Source organism: Puntigrus tetrazona, chromosome 17 (assembly GCF_018831695.1).
Source record: "Puntigrus tetrazona isolate hp1 chromosome 17, ASM1883169v1, whole genome shotgun sequence".
Classification (NCBI taxonomy): domain Eukaryota; kingdom Metazoa; phylum Chordata; class Actinopteri; order Cypriniformes; family Cyprinidae; genus Puntigrus; species Puntigrus tetrazona.
This window is the reverse complement of record NC_056715.1, coordinates 12,279,926-12,298,716: the sequence shown is the minus strand read 5'-3', so window position 1 is coordinate 12,298,716 and position 18,791 is coordinate 12,279,926. Positions and strand designations below refer to the sequence as shown.

The 18,791-nt window shown below is 40.8% G+C and overlaps 3 protein-coding genes, 2 long non-coding RNA genes and 2 pseudogenes across 8 annotated transcripts; 1 reads left to right on the top strand and 6 right to left on the bottom strand.

Annotated features, from left to right (window-relative positions):
• Positions 1–69: 69 nt before the first annotated feature.
• On the bottom strand, positions 70–2,230 carry LOC122361541. Of its 3 annotated transcripts, XR_006252977.1 has the most exons (5): positions 2,009–2,230; positions 1,793–1,924; positions 1,586–1,715; positions 451–551; positions 70–355 (listed from the first exon to the last, which is right to left on the bottom strand). It is a non-coding gene; the product is annotated as an uncharacterized LOC122361541 (long non-coding RNA). The 3 variants fall into 3 exon arrangements; XR_006252976.1 differs by having other exon boundaries at positions 1,793–2,225; XR_006252975.1 differs by lacking the exons at positions 1,793–1,924; positions 2,009–2,230 and having other exon boundaries at positions 1,586–1,786.
• Positions 2,231–2,355: 125 nt separating this feature from the next.
• Positions 2,356–2,684, bottom strand: LOC122361542. The gene is made up of 2 exons (XR_006252978.1): positions 2,629–2,684; positions 2,356–2,503 (listed from the first exon to the last, which is right to left on the bottom strand). It is a non-coding gene; the product is annotated as an uncharacterized LOC122361542 (long non-coding RNA).
• Positions 2,685–3,893: 1,209 nt separating this feature from the next.
• On the bottom strand, positions 3,894–6,473 carry LOC122361824 (serine/threonine-protein kinase pim-1-like). Its single transcript, XM_043262848.1, is given in 6 exon segments — positions 3,894–4,582; positions 4,660–4,966; positions 4,969–5,037; positions 5,138–5,280; positions 5,377–5,592; positions 5,726–6,473. Coding segments are annotated over 6 exon segments (1,509 nt in total). The 5' UTR covers positions 6,054–6,473; the 3' UTR covers positions 3,894–4,136.
• A 137-nt stretch (positions 6,474–6,610) lies between these two features.
• On the bottom strand, positions 6,611–9,204 carry LOC122361827 (annotated as a pseudogene).
• A 1,095-nt stretch (positions 9,205–10,299) lies between these two features.
• LOC122361823 lies at positions 10,300–13,048 on the bottom strand (annotated as a pseudogene).
• Positions 13,049–13,185: 137 nt separating this feature from the next.
• Positions 13,186–16,460, bottom strand: adprs (ADP-ribosylserine hydrolase). Of its 2 annotated transcripts, XM_043262850.1 has the most exons (7): positions 16,327–16,460; positions 15,842–16,160; positions 15,446–15,542; positions 15,157–15,364; positions 14,496–14,683; positions 13,823–13,923; positions 13,186–13,727 (listed from the first exon to the last, which is right to left on the bottom strand). In XM_043262850.1, exons 2-7 carry the CDS (start codon positions 16,014–16,016, stop codon positions 13,360–13,362), a joined length of 1,137 nt encoding a protein of 378 aa, XP_043118785.1. In that variant the 5' UTR covers positions 16,017–16,160; positions 16,327–16,460; the 3' UTR covers positions 13,186–13,359. The 2 variants fall into 2 exon arrangements, with proteins under 2 accessions (XP_043118785.1, XP_043118784.1); XM_043262849.1 differs by having other exon boundaries at positions 15,842–16,339.
• Positions 16,461–16,610: 150 nt separating this feature from the next.
• On the top strand, positions 16,611–18,665 carry haus2 (HAUS augmin like complex subunit 2). The gene is made up of 7 exons (XM_043262851.1): positions 16,611–16,778; positions 17,114–17,219; positions 17,301–17,396; positions 17,579–17,648; positions 17,740–17,872; positions 17,962–18,070; positions 18,252–18,665. The coding sequence occupies exons 2-7, from the start codon at positions 17,133–17,135 to the stop codon at positions 18,363–18,365; spliced, it is 609 nt and encodes a 202-aa protein (XP_043118786.1). The 5' UTR covers positions 16,611–16,778; positions 17,114–17,132; the 3' UTR covers positions 18,366–18,665.
• Positions 18,666–18,791: the final 126 nt, after the last annotated feature.

Below are 18,791 nucleotides of genomic sequence, written 5' to 3'. Positions count from 1 at the left end.
AAATGTGAAGGAAAGAAAGGACGAAACACAAGCTCGTTACCAATAAAATGGTATTGTTTCGTTCTTTTTTTATAAACATTTTGCACAAGAAGTTTCACATTTTTATAAACACAGATGATGGTATATTAGCGAGTGCATTTGACACTGTGTGCCGGGTAAAGTTTGACTCATGTGTGGCTGCATGTTGCATATGGCCATGTAGTGGGTCAGTCAGTGTTTGCAGTGTGCTGATGACTGGCGTGTGTGTGCGGTTGATTGTTCTCATAGCTCGATGTCCCCCTGTCCTCTTCAAGGCAGGAAAGATCATACATACGTCTCGCTAAATCATCAGACTGTAAGGCAGCGATGCCATTCCCTAATACAAACCAAAGAGTGTCAACTTCAAGAAAAACAGCATAAAGCATTTATAAATGATCAGATCCATGCTAATCAACAGTAATTAACACTAACCCAGTTCAGATATGACCTCCTCAATGCTCACGCCGTTTCTGTCCATAAGTTCTTTCACTCTGTGCAATCGTGAGCAATATGGGAAATCTGATAAATTGAGTCTGTGGAATAAAAACAGAGTGGCTTAGAATCCATAAACAGTAGAACAGAAAATAATGTTAGAAAATAATGTCAGAATTTACTGTTGCACAAAATGAAAGTCGGGGAGCAATGTCATTTAGACAGTGTAATTTTAGAATTTTATATACCTATATAGTATTTATTCATATTATTTGTCGATTAATTTTTGTGTGTGTGTGTGATTTTATTTATTTAGTTTTTATTCAGTTTTAGTAATCAAAGTAGTAGTCAGTAATTCTTCTTTTATGGTTTATAGATTTTCAAGTACCATTATTTGAAAAACAAATTTTTAAAAATGGGTTTTAATAGTTTTAGATAATGATAAAAACACTGCATGGACAAAACAACAACAGTTTAAAAAGTTTAATCAAAGTAGTAGTTAGTAATTCTTGGTCTATGGTTTATAGATTTTCAAGTACCATTTGTCACGTCTTTGGACTGTTTTGTTGTTGTTTTTGTCATGTGCTCTGTGTGCCCTATCTTCTCTTCCTATTAATTGTATTATTGTCTTCAGCTGTGTCTAGTTAATTTAGTGATTACGTTGTATTTTTAAGTCCTGTGTGTTTTGAGTTCACGTTTGTCCGATCGTCGCGGTCCATACGTGGTTTATGTTCTGCCTGCCTGCCTGTTTGTATATATTTATTTTGCCCGTTTAGAGGATTAAATCTGTTTGAGTTTATTTTACTTGTCGTGTGCTCCTTCACGCCAAACCACAACGTGACACCATTATTTAAAAACGATTTAAAAAAAAAAAAATTGGTTTTAAAAGTTTTAGTTAATGACAAAAACACTGCATGGACAAAACAACAACAGTTTACATTACATATATTCTGTCTGTGTTATGGTGTTTTTCAATTAACTTTTACTGCATTCTTTGTAAATTTGTATAAAAACAGTATTATTATAAGTTAGTGGTTTTTTCTGTTTATACAAAAAGTCAATGTTTTCAATATTTTGAATGTGATTAATGGGTTGACAGCACTATTACCAGAAAACGATCTTTTCTTGCTCTTACCAAACTGTTGAGTGGACCATGTGTGAAAGAGTGGTGCTGCTCTTCCTTTCTCTCCGTACTGAAACGCTTCCAGTTCACAGATTCCACTCTCGGCATGGACCATCTTCTCCATCTTTGACAGTATGTTTGCCTTTGGTGAAATAATTCAGACTGCATAAAAATGTACTAACATTAAGTATTGCTGATGCTCGTTCTGCAAAAAGTCACCATTTTATCCACAACCTCCGTAACTTCACACATTCTTCCTCCAGCTCTTGGTTGCTCCGTTTCAGATTGTCTGAAAAGTCTCCAGCTGCCAAACTGCTTCCTTCCATCACAACATCAGGCTCAGTATCTGATCTGGGAAAAGACAAGATGGAGAAAACAGCTTACAAAAGAGCAGGTAGACTGCACTTTATTTTACTGTACTTACAGTGTACTTACCTAAGAAAGCACCGGTGATACAAGGTAACTACATTGGGTAGGGGTAGGTTTCGGTTAGTACCTAGTTATTACCTAATTATGGCAATTACTAAAGTACTGCATAGTATGTACACGAGAAACAGGACTGTAAAACAAAGTGTTACCAGATTGCTTTCTCACAAATTATGAGTATGGCATTAGAATTGTAAGTCACCGACATAAATGATACTATTTATGTTTGAATGGGAGGTAAAACTTACTTTTGCTTAATCCCAGATTAACGATTTTAGTCGCGGTCGTGGATCCTCTTCATTTAATCGCTCCCATTTCAGGATGAGATTATGCCAATCTGCGGCGTTGTCCTTTAATTTTCTGGCACTTCCGGTCAAGTTGCCCTTCTTTCCTGGGGTCGTGGGCTCGGACATTGTGCATTTAATAGTGCTCGCTTTAATGTGAACGTGTACGGTGCAAGAACAACATTTAAAGTAAACTGTCGCGATCTTTTCATCCCGTCATCTAAATAAGAACAAATGACATGTTTGCAAATGAACAAATTTATCCTAAAAAGCTGTACAGCTGTACTTTTATTCTATCCCTTTAAGTGTTTTAGTTCATCAAAATCATAAACAACACAAACTCACGTGCTCCTTCTACTCTCTCTCTCTCTCTCTCTCTCTCTCTCTCTCTCTCTCTCTCCTGCTGTTTTATGCTGATGATTGCAAAGGTTTTTAGTGACACCTACTGGAGCAGGCATGTCATTATAGGTGTCTGAGGGGGCTTCTGGTATCTACTTTGGGATACTTTTTTCTACTTACTGGCGGGTTTTGCTTTGGTTTGTAAACCCAGACTTTGCAGCCATGAGAGTAAAAAGCTTCTTACACTGCTTCGTCTCTCAGGTCATTCACAGCCTTCCCCAGTCTTTTATTTCTCTCAAATCAAAATTTGTATGCGTTCTTAAATGCGCTGTATTACAACAGAACAACTTTTTACAAATTTTTATACCGCATTGCACAGTGAGTAATCATTTAAGTCCTGTTAAAATAGTAGCTTGAACTTTGTACCGATTATTTCTGTCATTTAGAGATGTTGTATTTCTAATAAATTCAGACCCAGTTTATGTAAAAATAAACTTTATTCAAAGTTACATACAGCGAGAGACATTAACACAAGCGAGCTGTGCAAAACCGAATAATTCCTTATAGCAGAATACTAGAAAAGTACAAAACAATGACGGTCCAAAAGCCATTTTTATTGTCTGGACCCGTGTAAAGCCAAATTACATTCAATAAATAAAGGGACAAAAGTTTACCTCTTCTTTGAGTTACCTGGTATAAGTTACCTTCTGAGATCATTATTTAAATGAACATACAGAGTGATAAGTAAATAAACCTTTTCCACATTTTTGATTTTCACATTCTTTTAATATAGAAGTGTTTTAATAAAGAAGCCCTAGCATTAGCGGGAAGCTTTGGGCTTTATTAGTGGTCTTCACTGGGATTTCTGAAGCCGTCCTGGCAGGCCTTCTGGGTCCAAGAGAGTTCTGTGGCTGAGGTCATGATCTCAACCTCTGATGTTTCGGTGGCACTGATCTCTGGGACCTGGAGGCCTGTGGCAGCTCTGAGTGACCCCACTGATAAAAATATGATTGGATGGTGTAGTACTTAACTGACTAAAGCTAAAACTATTTACAACACTCATCCCAAAGCGAGTAGTTCCGCAAGACGCTAAAACCACCGCCTCAAGCCTAGGCGCCAGACGCAACCAAGACTTGCCAGCCCCGCAAGACGCTAAGGCCGGAGGGATGGAAGTTCTAACTTAACTAACTACAACTAAACTAACTATTTACAATATGTACACATCCCCAGGCGAGTAGTTCCATGAGACGCTAAAACTACCGCCACAAGCCGAGGCGCCAGACGCAACCAAGACTTGCCAGCCCCGCAAGACGCAAAGGCTGGAGGGATGGAGGGGCCACTCACGTCAGCCCGCCAGACGCAGGGCTGACCCTCTTTTCCACGACTCAGAGGAGGACCTGAAACGCAGAACGTGTGAGCATTGACTTTAGCCTATAGACTATAGACTACAGACTATAGCCGTAGCAGGAATAATAAAGGAAGCTGATGTCCATTTTGAGAGAATCAAACCAAACCTACAAAAAGGCAAAGGTTTTAGCTAAGCTTAGACTTAGTACCTTGAACCAGTCATGGAACCGCATCTCCTCTAAATGAACCCTCTGTTCTGGGGTGCTCTTCAGGCAACCTCGAATGAAATGGCAACATTCTGTGCAGAAACGTTGGGAAAACTGTCTGATTATCAGTTCACACCTGCTTTGTAAACTCGGAAAGATGCCTGCAATGTCCATCATTCCATCTTTTATAAAGCCGCTATCCTTCCTCGTCCTGTAATGATTTTTCTCACCATCTGAGATGCCCGGATGGGACCAGGCGTCGACGTCCATGAGGCCGATATCGATGCTGTCCGGGAAAAGGCCAGTGATCATAGCGAACAGCAGCACGCCTAACGACCACACTGTTGCCTCCTTCCCGTGGTACTCGCCTTTCTCAAAGTACTCGGGAGGGCAGTACCTTACCGTCCCTGATGGCAAGGGTTTAGCCCGTGACTGAAATGCCATTTAGTTTTACTCAATGTTAATATCACGATGTGTCACATACCAGAGTAGGTGTTGTAAGAAGAGCTTTTGAGCAGGTCCCCACACCCAAAGTCAATCAATTTGACCTCTAGGGTCTCCGTGTTGACGAGGAGATTTGGCATTTTGATGTCCCGGTGGAACACCCCCCGAGAACAGCAAGCGGCAGCGGCATCAACGATCTGCCGCATGAAATGACGCGCCACCCCCTCGCTAAGGAGTTTCCCGTGGTCCTTCCAGAAGAGGTGCATGTCGACGCAGGGTGAGGGCCGCTCCAGGACCATGATGTACTGCTCTAGTTGGTCCTGCCAGTCCAGCAACTTTATGATGTTGCTTGAGTCGGGCCTTGATTTGCCATGGCTGTTAGAGCCACCTCTAAGGGTACTGGTCGGGGATGGTCAGGCTAGAAGAAAAAGACGGTAATCAGTCTAGTGAAATATTTAAAAATATCATAAATGCACAGTGACCGAGACGAGATTAAACAAAGAGCGGAGTGTACTTACGAGGCTGACGTAGCGCACGTTCTCCGTCTTTTCTACAAATTTCATAGCCACCTGAAGGCCGTCTTTGCACCGGTCCCTCAAAGACGGGCCGAATCCTCCCTTGCCCATCTTTTTGCCGACGGCATATTTCCAGCAAATGTGTTCTATTAAAACAGTTTTTGTTTTTTTATTATTTCACAAAGCGGTGTGACAGGCTACAGCTATTCAAACTATTTTAACACGGCTTCCATCGAACTCACCCTCGAGCATCTTGATCTCATTACAGTCCAGCCGTCTCAGCAGGTGTGATCCACTCGCACCTGCTGACGGACTGACTGGACTGTCCTGATCTTGAGGCTCGTTGTCCTTCATCTGCTGGTCCTCGGCACTGAAGCAGACCTCAGGACTACTTGTAGGAGGCTTCTGGTGGTCATCGTCCTCCACAATACAGACAACGTCCTGTACAGAAGCCTGACCTGAAGAGAGGAATATCAACCAAAACAATATCAAATAAATATTGCATACAAATAAAGTGTAAGAAAGGCATTTTTGCGCTTGATATTATTGTGCGTAACTGATTAAGAGACTCCATGAAAGCGTGCAATTTACCATCAGTGGACGGTCCAGCTTTAGCGTCCTGGTCCACCTCAGCTCGCTCCACCTGCTCATTCCGAGCTCTGGTGGATTTGCGGCGAGAGAAACAACGGAAAAAGGAGGCAAGCCTCTTGAACCTCCTCTTTTTCCTTGTTTTCTGGCCACCTTTCTCCTCCTGCCCGCCTCCTCCCTCAACGACGGCCACAGGCGTCTCGTCAGGCCGAGGATGAAGCTCCGCCTTGTGGTCGCCGGGTGGAACTGGTGGACGGGGATCGACCTCGCGCACACACTCGGAACCTCCTTCCTCCACCACCTTTTGTGTCCGAGAAGTTTGCTGTCCCATATTCGCTAAAAACGCTAAAACGCTATCAGCAACTGTAAACACCGTTGTTGATAACAACTCCTTACTCGCTACAAAGAGAAAAAAAAGAATTTCTCGCCTTATAGTCCCATCCAACGTTCTAAAAACCTCGTAATTGTTTTATGACATCACTCTGAGTTTAGAACAGGAGATTCTAACAAATACCAAGCTACAATAACGAGAAAAGTATCTAATGGTGAATAATCAAAGCATGTACACGTGCATTAAAAAGAAATAATCGCCCCGTATTTTTGCCTGTTGTACGCAATTAATGTTCCTACGGTTCAAAACGTGGAATGATTTATTGCCATTAAAAATACTTCACAATAAGGTTCTTTAGTTAACACTGGTTAACAACGTTAGTAAGCATGATCTACGAATGAACAATTCTACAGCATTTATCAATCTTAGTTCATTTCAGCATTCATACCAATACATTATTAAAAGCACAAGTTGTGCTTGTCAACGTTAGTTAATGTACTGTGAACTAACATGCTAACAGTGTTAAATGTGAAGGAAAGAAAGGACGAAACACAAGCTCGTTACCAATAAAATGGTATTGTTTCGTTCTTTTTATTGTAAACATTTTGCACAAGAAGTTTCACATTTTTATAAACACAGATGATGGTATATTAGCGAGTGCATTTGACACTGTGTGCCGGGTAAAGTTTGACTCATGTGTGGCTGCATGTTGCATATGGCCATGTAGTGGGTCAGTCAGTGTTTGCAGTGTGCTGATGACTGGCGTGTGTGTGCGGTTGATTGTTCTCATAGCTCGATGTCCCCCTGTCCTCTTCAAGGCAGGAAAGATCATACATACGTCTCGCTAAATCATCAGACTGTAAGGCAGCGATGCCATTCCCTAATACAAACCAAAGAGTGTCAACTTCAAGAAAAACAGCATAAAGCATTTATAAATGATCAGATCCATGCTAATCAACAGTAATTAACACTAACCCAGTTCAGATATGACCTCCTCAATGCTCACGCCGTTTCTGTCCATAAGTTCTTTCACTCTGTGCAATCGTGAGCAATATGGGAAATCTGATAAATTGAGTCTGTGGAATAAAAACAGAGTGGCTTAGAATCCATAAACAGTAGAACAGAAAATAATGTTAGAAAATAATGTCAGAATTTACTGTTGCACAAAATGAAAGTCGGGGAGCAATGTCATTTAGACAGTGTAATTTTAGAATTTTATATACCTATATAGTATTTATTCATATTATTTGTCGATTAATTTTTGTGTGTGTGTGTGATTTTATTTATTTAGTTTTTATTCAGTTTTAGTAATCAAAGTAGTAGTCAGTAATTCTTCTTTTATGGTTTATAGATTTTCAAGTACCATTATTTGAAAAACAAATTTTTAAAAAATGGGTTTTAATAGTTTTAGATAATGATAAAAACACTGCATGGACAAAACAACAACAGTTTAAAAAGTTTAATCAAAGTAGTAGTTAGTAATTCTTGGTCTATGGTTTATAGATTTTCAAGTACCATTTGTCACGTCTTTGGACTGTTTTGTTGTTGTTTTTGTCATGTGCTCTGTGTGCCCTATCTTCTCTTCCTATTAATTGTATTATTGTCTTCAGCTGTGTCTAGTTAATTTAGTGATTACGTTGTATTTTTAAGTCCTGTGTGTTTTGAGTTCACGTTTGTCCGATCGTCGCGGTCCATACGTGGTTTATGTTCTGCCTGCCTGCCTGTTTGTATATATTTATTTTGCCCGTTTAGAGGATTAAATCTGTTTGAGTTTATTTTACTTGTCGTGTGCTCCTTCACGCCAAACCACAACGTGACACCATTATTTAAAAAACGATTTAAAAAAAAAAAAATTGGTTTTAAAAGTTTTAGTTAATGACAAAAACACTGCATGGACAAAACAACAACAGTTTACATTACATATATTCTGTCTGTGTTATGGTGTTTTTTCAATTAACTTTTACTGCATTCTTTGTAAATTTGTATAAAAACAGTATTATTATAAGTTAGTGGTTTTTTTCTGTTTATACAAAAAGTCAATGTTTTCAATATTTTGAATGTGATTAATGGGTTGACAGCACTATTACCAGAAAACGATCTTTTCTTGCTCTTACCAAACTGTTGAGTGGACCATGTGTGAAAGAGTGGTGCTGCTCTTCCTTTCTCTCCGTACTGAAACGCTTCCAGTTCACAGATTCCACTCTCGGCATGGACCATCTTCTCCATCTTTGACAGTATGTTTGCCTTTGGTGAAATAATTCAGACTGCATAAAAATGTACTAACATTAAGTATTGCTGATGCTCGTTCTGCAAAAAGTCACCATTTTATCCACAACCTCCCGTAACTTCACACATTCTTCCTCCAGCTCTTGGTTGCTCCGTTTCAGATTGTCTGAAAAGTCTCCAGCTGCCAAACTGCTTCCTTCCATCACAACATCAGGCTCAGTATCTGATCTGGGAAAAGACAAGATGGAGAAAACAGCTTACAAAAGAGCAGGTAGACTGCACTTTATTTTACTGTACTTACAGTGTACTTACCTAAGAAAGCACCGGTGATACAAGGTAACTACATTGGGTAGGGTAGGTTTCGGTTAGTACCTAGTTATTACCTAATTATGGCAATTACTAAAGTACTGCATAGTATGTACACGAGAAACAGGACTGTAAAACAAAGTGTTACCAGATTGCTTTCTCACAAATTATGAGTATGGCATTAGAATTGTAAGTCACCGACATAAATGATACTATTTATGTTTGAATGGGAGGTAAAACTTACTTTTTGCTTAATCCCAGATTAACGATTTTAGTCGCGGTCGTGGATCCTCTTCATTTAATCGCTCCCATTTCAGGATGAGATTATGCCAATCTGCGGCGTTGTCCTTTAATTTTCTGGCACTTCCGGTCAAGTTGCCCTTCTTTCCTGGGGTCGTGGGCTCGGACATTGTGCATTTAATAGTGCTCGCTTTAATGTGAACGTGTACGGTGCAAGAACAACATTTAAAGTAAACTGTCGCGATCTTTTCATCCCGTCATCTAAATAAGAACAAATGACATGTTTGCAAATGAACAAATTTATCCTAAAAAGCTGTACAGCTGTACTTTATTCTATCCCTTTAAGTGTTTTAGTTCATCAAAATCATAAACAACACAAACTCACGTGCTCCTTCTACTCTCTCTCTCTCTCTCTCTCTCTCTCTCCTTCTGCTGTTTTATGCTGATGATTGCAAAGGTTTTTAGTGACACCTACTGGAGCAGGCATGTCATTATAGGTGTCTGAGGGGGCTTCTGGTATCTACTTTGGGATACTTTTTTCTACTTACTGGCGGGTTTTGCTTTGGTTTGTAAACCCAGACTTTGCAGCCATGAGAGTAAAAAGCTTCTTACACTGCTTCGTCTCTCAGGTCATTCACAGCCTTCCCCAGTCTTTTATTTCTCTCAAATCAAAATTTGTATGCGTTCTTAAATGCGCTGTATTACAACAGAACAACTTTTTACAAATTTTTATACCGCATTGCACAGTGAGTAATCATTTAAGTCCTGTTAAAATAGTAGCTTGAACTTTGTACCGATTATTTCTGTCATTTAGAGATGTTGTATTTCTAATAAATTCAGACCCAGTTTATGTAAAAATAAACTTTATTCAAAGTTACATACAGCCGAGACATTAACACAAGCGAGCTGTGCAAAACCGAATAATTCCTTATAGCAGAATACTAGAAAAGTACAAAACAATGACGGTCCAAAAGCCATTTTTATTGTCTGGACCCGTGTAAAGCCAAATTACATTCAATAAATAAAGGGACAAAAGTTTACCTCTTCTTTGAGTTACCTGGTATAAGTTACCTTCTGAGATCATTATTTAAATGAACATACAGAGTGATAAGTAAATAAACCTTTTCCACATTTTTGATTTTCACATTCTTTTAATATAGAAGTGTTTTAATAAAGAAGCCCTAGCATTAGCGGGAAGCTTTGGGCTTTATTAGTGGTCTTCACTGGGATTTCTGAAGCCATCCTGGCAGGCCTTCTGGGTCCAAGAGAGTTCTGTGGCTGAGGTCATGATCTCAACCTCTGATGTTTCGGTGGCACTGATCTCTGGGACCTGGAGGCCTGTGGCAGCTCTGAGTGACCCCACTGATAAAAATATGATTGGATGGTGTAGTACTTAACTGACTAAAGCTAAAACTATTTACAACACTCATCCCAAAGCGAGTAGTTCCAAGAAGACGCTAAAACCACCGCCTCAAGCCTAGGCGCCAGACGCAACCAAGACTTGCCAGCCCCGCAAGACGCTAAGGCCGGAGGGATGGAAGTTCTAACTTAACTAACTACAACTAAACTAACTATTTACAATATGTACACATCCCCAGGCGAGTAGTTCCGCAAGACGCTAAAACTACCGCCACAAGCCGAGGCGCCAGACGCAACCAAGACTTGCCAGCCCCGCAAGACGCAAAGGCTGGAGGGATGGAGGGGCCACTCACGTCAGCCCGCCAGACGCAGGGCTGACCCTCTTTTCCACGACTCAGAGGAGGACCTGAAACGCAGAACGTGTGAGCATTGACTTTAGCCTATAGACTATAGACTACAGACTATAGCCGTAGCAGGAATAATAAAGGAAGCTGATGTCCATTTTGAGAGAATCAAACCAAACCTACAAAAAGGCAAAGGTTTTAGCTAAGCTTAGACTTAGTACCTTGAACCAGTCATGGAACCGCATCTCCTCTAAATGAACCCTCTGTTCTGGGGTGCTCTTCAGGCAACCTCGAATGAAATGGCAACATTCTGTGCAGAAACGTTGGGAAAACTGTCTGATTATCAGTTCACACCTGCTTTGTAAACTCGGAAAAATGCCTGCAATGTCCATCATTCCATCTTTTATAAAGCCGCTATCCTTCCTCGTCCTGTAATGATTTTTCTCACCATCTGAGATGCCCGGATGGGACCAGGCGTCGACGTCCATGAGGCCGATATCGATGCTGTCCGGGAAAAGGCCAGTGATCATAGCGAACAGCAGCACGCCTAACTAACGACCACACTGTTGCCTCCTTCCCGTGGTACTCGCCTTTCTCAAAGTACTCGGGAGGGCAGTACCTTACCGTCCCTGATGGCAAGGGTTTACCCCGTGACTGAAATGCCATTTAGTTTTACTCAATGTTAATATCACGATGTGTCACATACCAGAGTAGGTGTTGTAAGAAGAGCTTTTGAGCAGGTCCCCACACCCAAAGTCAATCAATTTGACCTCTAGGGTCTCCGTGTTGACGAGGAGATTTGGCATTTTGATGTCCCGGTGGAACACCCCCCGAGAACAGCAAGCGGCAGCGGCATCAACGATCTGCCGCGATGAAATGACGCGCCACCCCTCGCTAAGGAGTTTCCGTGGTCCTTCCAGAAGAGGTGCATGTCGACGCAGGGTGAGGGCCGCTCCAGGACCATGATGTACTGCTCTAGTTGGTCCTGCCAGTCCAGCAACTTTATGATGTTGCTTGAGTCGGGCCTTGATTTGCCATGGCTGTTAGAGCCACCTCTAAGGGTACTGGTCGGGGATGGTCAGGCTAGAAGAAAGACGGTAATCAGTCTAGTGAAATATTTAAAAATATCATAAATGCACAGTGACCGAGACGAGATTAAACAAAGAGCGGAGTGTACTTACGAGGCTGACGTAGCGCACGTTCTCCGTCTTGTCTACAAATTTCATAGCCACCTGAAGGCCGTCTTTGCACCGGGTCCCCTCAAAGACGGAGCCGAATCCTCCCTTGCCCATCTTTTTGCCGACGGCATATTTCCAGCAAATGTGTTCTATTAAAACAGTTTTTGTTTTTTTATTATTTCACAAAGCGGTGTGACAGGCTACAGCTATTCAAACTATTTTAACACGGCTTCCATCGAACTCACCCTCGAGCATCTTGATCTCATTACAGTCCAGCCGTCTCAGCAGGTGTGATCCACTCGCACCTGCTGACGGACTGACTGGACTGTCCTGATCTTGAGGCTCGTTGTCCTTCATCTGCTGGTCCTCGGCACTGAAGCAGACCTCAGGACTACTTGTAGGAGGCTTCTGGTGGTCATCGTCCTCCACAATACAGACAACGTCCTGTACAGAAGCCTGACCTGAAGAGAGGAATATCAACCAAAACAATATCAAATAAATATTGCATACAAATAAAGTGTAAGAAAGGCATTTTTGCGTTTGATATTATTGTGCGTAACTGATTAAGAGACTCCATGAAAGCGTGCAATTTACCATCAGTGGACGGTCCAGCTTTAGCGTCCTGGTCCACCTCAGCTCGCTCCACCTGCTCATTCCGAGCTCTGGTGGATTTGCGGCGAGAGAAACAACGGAAAAAGGAGGCAAGCCTCTTGAACCTCCTCTTTTTCCTTGTTTTCTGGCCACCTTTCTCCTCCTGCCCGCCTCCTCCCTCAACGACGGCCACAGGCGTCTCGTCAGGCCGAGGATGAAGCTCCGCCTTGTGGTCGCCGGGTGGAACTGGTGGACGGGGATCGACCTCGCGCACACACTCGGAACCTCCTTCCTCCACCACCTTTTGTGTCCGAGAAGTTTGCTGTCCCATATTCGCTAAAAACGCTAAAACGCTATCAGCAACTGTAAACACCGTTGTTGATAACAACTCCTTACTCGCTACAAAGAGAAAAAAAAGAATTTCTCGCCTTATAGTCCCATCCAACGTTCTAAAAACCTCGTAATTGTTTTATGACATCACTCTGAGTTTAGAACAGGAGATTCTAACAAATACCAAGCTACAATAACGAGAAAAGTATCTAATGGTGAATAATCAAAGCATGTACACGTGCATTAAAAAGAAATAATCGCCCCGTATTTTTGCCTGTTGTACGCAATTAATGTTCCTACGGTTCAAAACGTGGAATGATTTATTGCCATTAAAAATACTTCACAATAAGGTTCTTTAGTTAACACTGGTTAACAACGTTAGTAAGCATGATCTACGAATGAACAATTCTACAGCATTTATCAATCTTAGTTCATTTCAGCATTCATACCAATACATTATTAAAAGCACAAGTTGTGCTTGTCAACGTTAGTTAATGTACTGTGAACTAACATGCTAACAGTGTTAAATGTGAAGGAAAGAAAGGACGAAACACAAGCTCGTTACCAATAAAATGGTATTGTTTCGTTCTTTTTATTGTAAACATTTTGCACAAGAAGTTTCACATTTTTATAAACACAGATGATGGTATATTAGCGAGTGCATTTGACACTGTGTGCCGGGTAAAGTTTGACTCATGTGTGGCTGCATGTTGCATATGGCCATGTAGTGGGTCAGTCAGTGTTTGCAGTGTGCTGATGACTGGCGTGTGTGTGCGGTTGATTGTTCTCATAGCTCGATGTCCCCCTGTCCTCTTCAAGGCAGGAAAGATCATACATACGTCTCGCTAAATCATCTGCCTCCTCCACCCCTTCGCAGCTCTTCTGCCAGCTCTGGGGAATGGAGTCGATGCCGTAATGTGCCCCTGCGATTGCCCCTGCCATGCAAGCAATGGTGTCAGTGTCACCACCCAGAGCCAAGCTGTAGGCTATTGTCCTCTCCAGTCCTCCGAATCTCTCTGGCAGCCCGTCTCGGGGCTCCAAACAATGCAGCACGCAGAAGATAGCAGTGGGCACAGACTGTAAGGCAGCGATGCCATTCCCTAATACAAACCAAAGAGTGTCAACTTCAAGAAAAACAGCATAAAGCATTTATAAATGATCAGATCCATGCTAATCAACAGTAATTAACACTAACCCAGTTCAGATATGACCTCCTCAATGCTCACGCCGTTTCTGTCCATAAGTTCTTTCACTCTGTGCAATCGTGAGCAATATGGGAAATCTGATAAATTGAGTCTGTGGAATAAAAACAGAGTGGCTTAGAATCCATAAACAGTAGAACAGAAAATAATGTTAGAAAATAATGTCAGAATTTACTGTTGCACAAAATGAAAGTCGGGGGGGGAGCAATGTCATTTAGACAGTGTAATTTTAGAATTTTATATACCTATATAGTATTTATTCATATTATTTGTAAATGTCAATTTTTTTATTTACATTTTATTTGCTGTTTAATTTTTTTTTTTCGTGTGCTTTTTTATTTATTTAGTTTTTTATTCAGTTTTAGTAATCAAAGTAGTAGTCAGTAATTCTTCTTTTATGGTTTATAGATTTTCAAGTACCATTATTTAAAAAAGATTTTTTTTTAAAAAATGGGTTTTAATAGTTTTAGTTAATGATAAAAACACTTCATGGACAAAACAACAACAGTTTAAAAAAATTAATCAGAATATCTTCTTTTAAGTTGTACTGAAGAAAGCAAGTCAACCATGCTTGGAACAACACAAGGGTGAGTAAATGATGACATACTTTTCATTTTGCGTAAACTATACCTGGAACTTACAGCTGAAATTAGTTTTCTCACTTACGCTTTAGCATCAAGCTGGGCTGTTTCGTCTTTTTCCATCTCCTCCATCTCTGATATCAGTTTGTTGATAAAATCTTTTGGCAGAGCCAAAGCGCCTTGTAGAGACAGATGGACAGCAAGGGCCTGCAATGCCGCCCCATTGTAGCCCAAAGAGCATGAGTGTGTTAACATTGCGCCAAACCGAGAATACTGCCAAAACAAATGGTAGGACAGAACGTTAGTCTGGGACAGTCCAAATGAAAGGTAGGGTAGGCGATTTCAGAAAGGCTAGCAGTAGCAAACTAGCTTTGAAATCAAGATGCGTAATTATGCCTTCACACAAACACAAGAACGTGCAAAGATAAACCAAAGCCTAAGCAGCGACACAATGAGATGACTGAATGCAACGCTGTCAGATTTCCTCATGTCTACACCTTCCAAAGATGACAAATACATACAGATACACAAAGACCACCTAACTTGCGATGTGAAGATACTTTTTAAACAGCACAACAAAACTAAAAATTTGAGAACTGTATGTCCTTCAGTGAAAAACATTAAGACAAAAATGTTTGAAGTCCAGAATGCTAATAGCTTAAAGAAAAGGAAATTAGCTAATGACTCAATGATCTATGCTAAAAGTGTCATGTTCCTTTAAGTTCGACAATTAGATGACTACTCACCCTGCAGACATCGACTCGGCTTTTGAAAGCCAGGGCAAAGGGTGCCGCTCTCATGGCACCTCCGTTCCCGAAAGAACCGCGGCCTCCAAACTGAGCCTGTGCCGGCTGGAAGACGTCCTTCAGATGGGGCGACGCAAGCTTCCGCAGTACCTGTATGACACCTGAGCCGTAACCCCGCCCCGGAGCAAGGTTATACTCCTTTGCAAATCTGGAACCAAGTAAAGTGATCAGGAAAATCCAATACTCGCTTAAAAGGACTTTTCTAGTCACTTGCAGCGGTATAACATACCTTCGAGCCATGTCTCGTTCGTCAAAAGCCATCCTGGTGAGAAGTGAATCTGCAACGCACCGCATCATAGCTGTGTCATCACTGTACTGAAGGATTCCTGAGGAAAAAAATACATTCACAGTAAAAAAAAAATGCTTCTGTATGAAATGTATTGTTTGTATATAGCAAAAATTCAGCCAGGCTCCATGAAATCCCCTCAAACATTACAGGTTAAACATTCATGTGAAAAAAAACACACTCTCTGAAGGTTCACAAACGTGACCCCTAAATGAGGAATACAAAAATGCGTAAGTGTGATATTTAATTTCAGTGGGAACTGATACGGCCTAACACCACCAATGCTATCAAAGATCACAAACAAACAGAAGGAAGTATGTAAAATACTGAAATGCTCACCATCGCCCCGCGTTTCATCCTCCAGAGCGCTGAGATGCTGAAGGACTCTATCTAAAGGCACATCCACAGCTCCTTCAAACTCACCGCCAATACAGTCGCCCAGCACCGAGCCGACCAGAGCCCCGCGGAACCGGGACAGCATCACGGGCGCTGCCGCTCGCGCCGCAGCCGACATTTCTCCGGCCGTATCTTACTGTAAACACGAGCCGCGCTGGATAAGTCGTTTCAATCGGACCTGGTACGAATCTAGCACGGTGACATCTGGGGTTTGTTACGCCGGAGGACTGTTGTCATTGCGTGACCCGCTTCTTATCGCAGCCTGTCAAATACATACGCATCACGATGCATCAAACTGTTCGCTAATAAGACAATTCCGACCAACTGACTAAAATTACTTTTTGCCAACTTCGCAGAAACGTTTGCTTCTTTTTTTTTTAATTTAATGCATTTATTCGGTTATTTAATGAGAGATTCGCTGCGCAGACCTTTGTAAACAGCTATGGCGCGCAGCTGCTGGAGGAAGTGATTGACGGTTTTACGCCTGCCGATACAACAAACTCTACACCCAGAAATTATCCGAATCCTGCGTATAAAACAGTTATAAACAATTTAATTATATATTTTTGTTTGGTTATACTTGATTTATAGTACAATAAGTGATCGTTGTGATTATTTGTGAATCTGCGGGCCCAGAATGTAGAATTACGTAGGACGTTGCATTTCGCGTCACGCTACACTTTCTACGATCTGTATATCATATGATTGTTGTTCAGGACCACGACGAGAACTCTGCAATCGTATGCGCGTAATTTGGATATCTGCGCTTCTAATACTTTGCGTAGCTGCGCGAAACGAAGAGGCGGTAGATTGAAATTGAGACGGAACAACAGACATTTTAGCAAAATCGGACGGATCGGAGACATTTCTTTCAACAAAGTTAAGTAATACTGATGCCTTGAAAAACATAACTCACACAGCAACAGCCAGCGTAGCATTTATGTTAATATTCCATAGCAACTAAGAGCTACAAGCAAAGTAAATTATTGAAAGTTCGCAATAATTTAAGCGTTGTGGGCTAACGCTAAGATGCACAATTGAAATATAATATTTTAATTCCTCTCCCATATTTAAAGTATACATATAAGTTGTAATATAGAAAAAGGTTAGCTTTAATTTAAAAAACCAGTAGACCTAAAAATGCATATAGCTGAAGAAACACTCATCAAGAAACACATTTTTATTAAGCTTTAATGTTTGTTTAACTGGCATCAGGTCTGCAAACACGCTTGGTATGAATCCCTGGGACCCCGTTACTTATACAGTGACACCTGCTGCTAAGATTTTAGCCAGATGTGTAACATCAGGCACCATGACACAGGTAAACTAAGATGTGATTAATTTTGAGATGTTAAACCGTTATGGTGGATAATGTCAAACATTTGTGTTGCGGATCTTATAGGAGGAGCTCGACGCTCTTCCACGGGATTCAGAAGTCTTTTCCACAGCTTTACTTGAAACCGAGCAGCTGAACAGAATTAGACGTGATCTTGATCAGGTTGAAAACAAACTTTTTCTGATTTACAAAAATTAAAGGGATTGTTCATGCAAAAATGAAATTCTGTCATTATTTACTCACCCTCGAGTTATTGTATGATTGTATATCTTCTGTTGACTCTTTTGCTTTTTGATTGAACTACCCCTTAACATGTTTTTTTCCCTGTGTCCCACTCACTCAAGGCTAATTTAGATTTAGAGCTGCTGAAGCTGGACAGAGACAGTGCAGACGTCACTCACACTCATTACCTCAGTAAGTGCTGTTAAAGGAATCGTCTAGATTTCTTTCACAAATTTGATGTACTAGAAGACTGTAATTGTACTAATGACCATTTCGTTGTAAGGTCAAAGGTTTGCTTCCTTGCAACAGTTCACTTCCCACCTTCAGGAAGTGTTACGAGAACAGACAGTCTTACGAGAGAGACTCACAAAGCCACTTTGTCAGCAGAACCTGCCCGTTCATGCTGATCTTCACAGGTCAGATGCATTTAATGTGCCACTTTTAAATGGTTTATTTGTATTGGATTGCTAACGGTATTGGTTACTGTTTATGACTGTATGTACAGATATGTGGTAGAGCTTATGGGGATGGTGGCAGAGTTCATTCAGAACTTAAAAGTGAAAATTAAGATGATTCAAGCAATTCCGAAAACTGACAGATACCTGAGTAGTTTGGTAAGTGTGTGTGTGTGTGTATGTATGTATGTGTATATAGTATAGTATAGTATAGTATATGGACATGTGGTATTATTTGAAACCAGTGTCTATGTAATTTACCTTTTTATTCTTGCAAACCTGTCATGTTTACAAAGTAAATGCATATTCTAAGGCTTTTTTGTGTTACTCTGCCCATCAGAACAGTGCCATAACTCAGCTGCTGGCTCAGGGCACTGAGGTCGAAAATCTGTACAAGCAAGTTCTTAAGCGACGAGGCCATCTGCACACCAACATTAAAGATATGTCCAGTTGATGAGGAATTTCAGAATAATCGAATATAACGGCACCTACCATTAGTTCAGGATACTAGTGAATATTAAAAAATGGCTTAATGACTTAATGACTAGCTTTAGTATACATCTTTACAGTTTTGTATTCTGTATGCTGTATCTTCAAAGCATATATAACATTCTTGTTTTGTTTCATATTGTCTCTATTTTGTGTACCTGTCGGTTGCTGACATAGGCACATTAGAGAAAACCCTTTTAATTAATGGATTGTATACTGCAGCAACATGTAAATACTGAGACATGCGTTCCATTTATGTGTTTTTCTTTTGCATGTTTATGTTATAATAATAATAATAATAATAATAATAAAGAAATGTTTCACATTTGAAGCCAAAATCTAGTTTCATTGCTTATACCTTAATATACCGTAAGTGTAAAAAATGAGTGAA

Excerpts from the sequence above, each read along its gene's own strand:
- adprs (XM_043262850.1), bottom strand. The coding sequence starts at position 16,016 with ATGTCGGCTGCGGCGCGAGCGGCAGCGCCCGTGATGCTGTCCCGGTTC. Across the intron at positions 15,365-15,445 it reads GAACGAGACATGGCTCGAAG|ATTTGCAAAGGAGTATAACC; the intron begins GTATGTTATACC and ends ACTTGGTTCCAG. Across the intron at positions 13,924-14,495 it reads GCCCAGCTTGATGCTAAAGC|ACTCAATTTATCAGATTTCC; the intron begins GTAAGTGAGAAA and ends TTTATTCCACAG.
- haus2 (XM_043262851.1), top strand. The coding sequence starts at position 17,133 with ATGAATCCCTGGGACCCCGTTACTTATACAGTGACACCTGCTGCTAAG. Across the intron at positions 17,220-17,300 it reads CATCAGGCACCATGACACAG|GAGGAGCTCGACGCTCTTCC; the intron begins GTAAACTAAGAT and ends CGGATCTTATAG. Across the intron at positions 17,873-17,961 it reads GTTCATGCTGATCTTCACAG|ATATGTGGTAGAGCTTATGG; the intron begins GTCAGATGCATT and ends CTGTATGTACAG.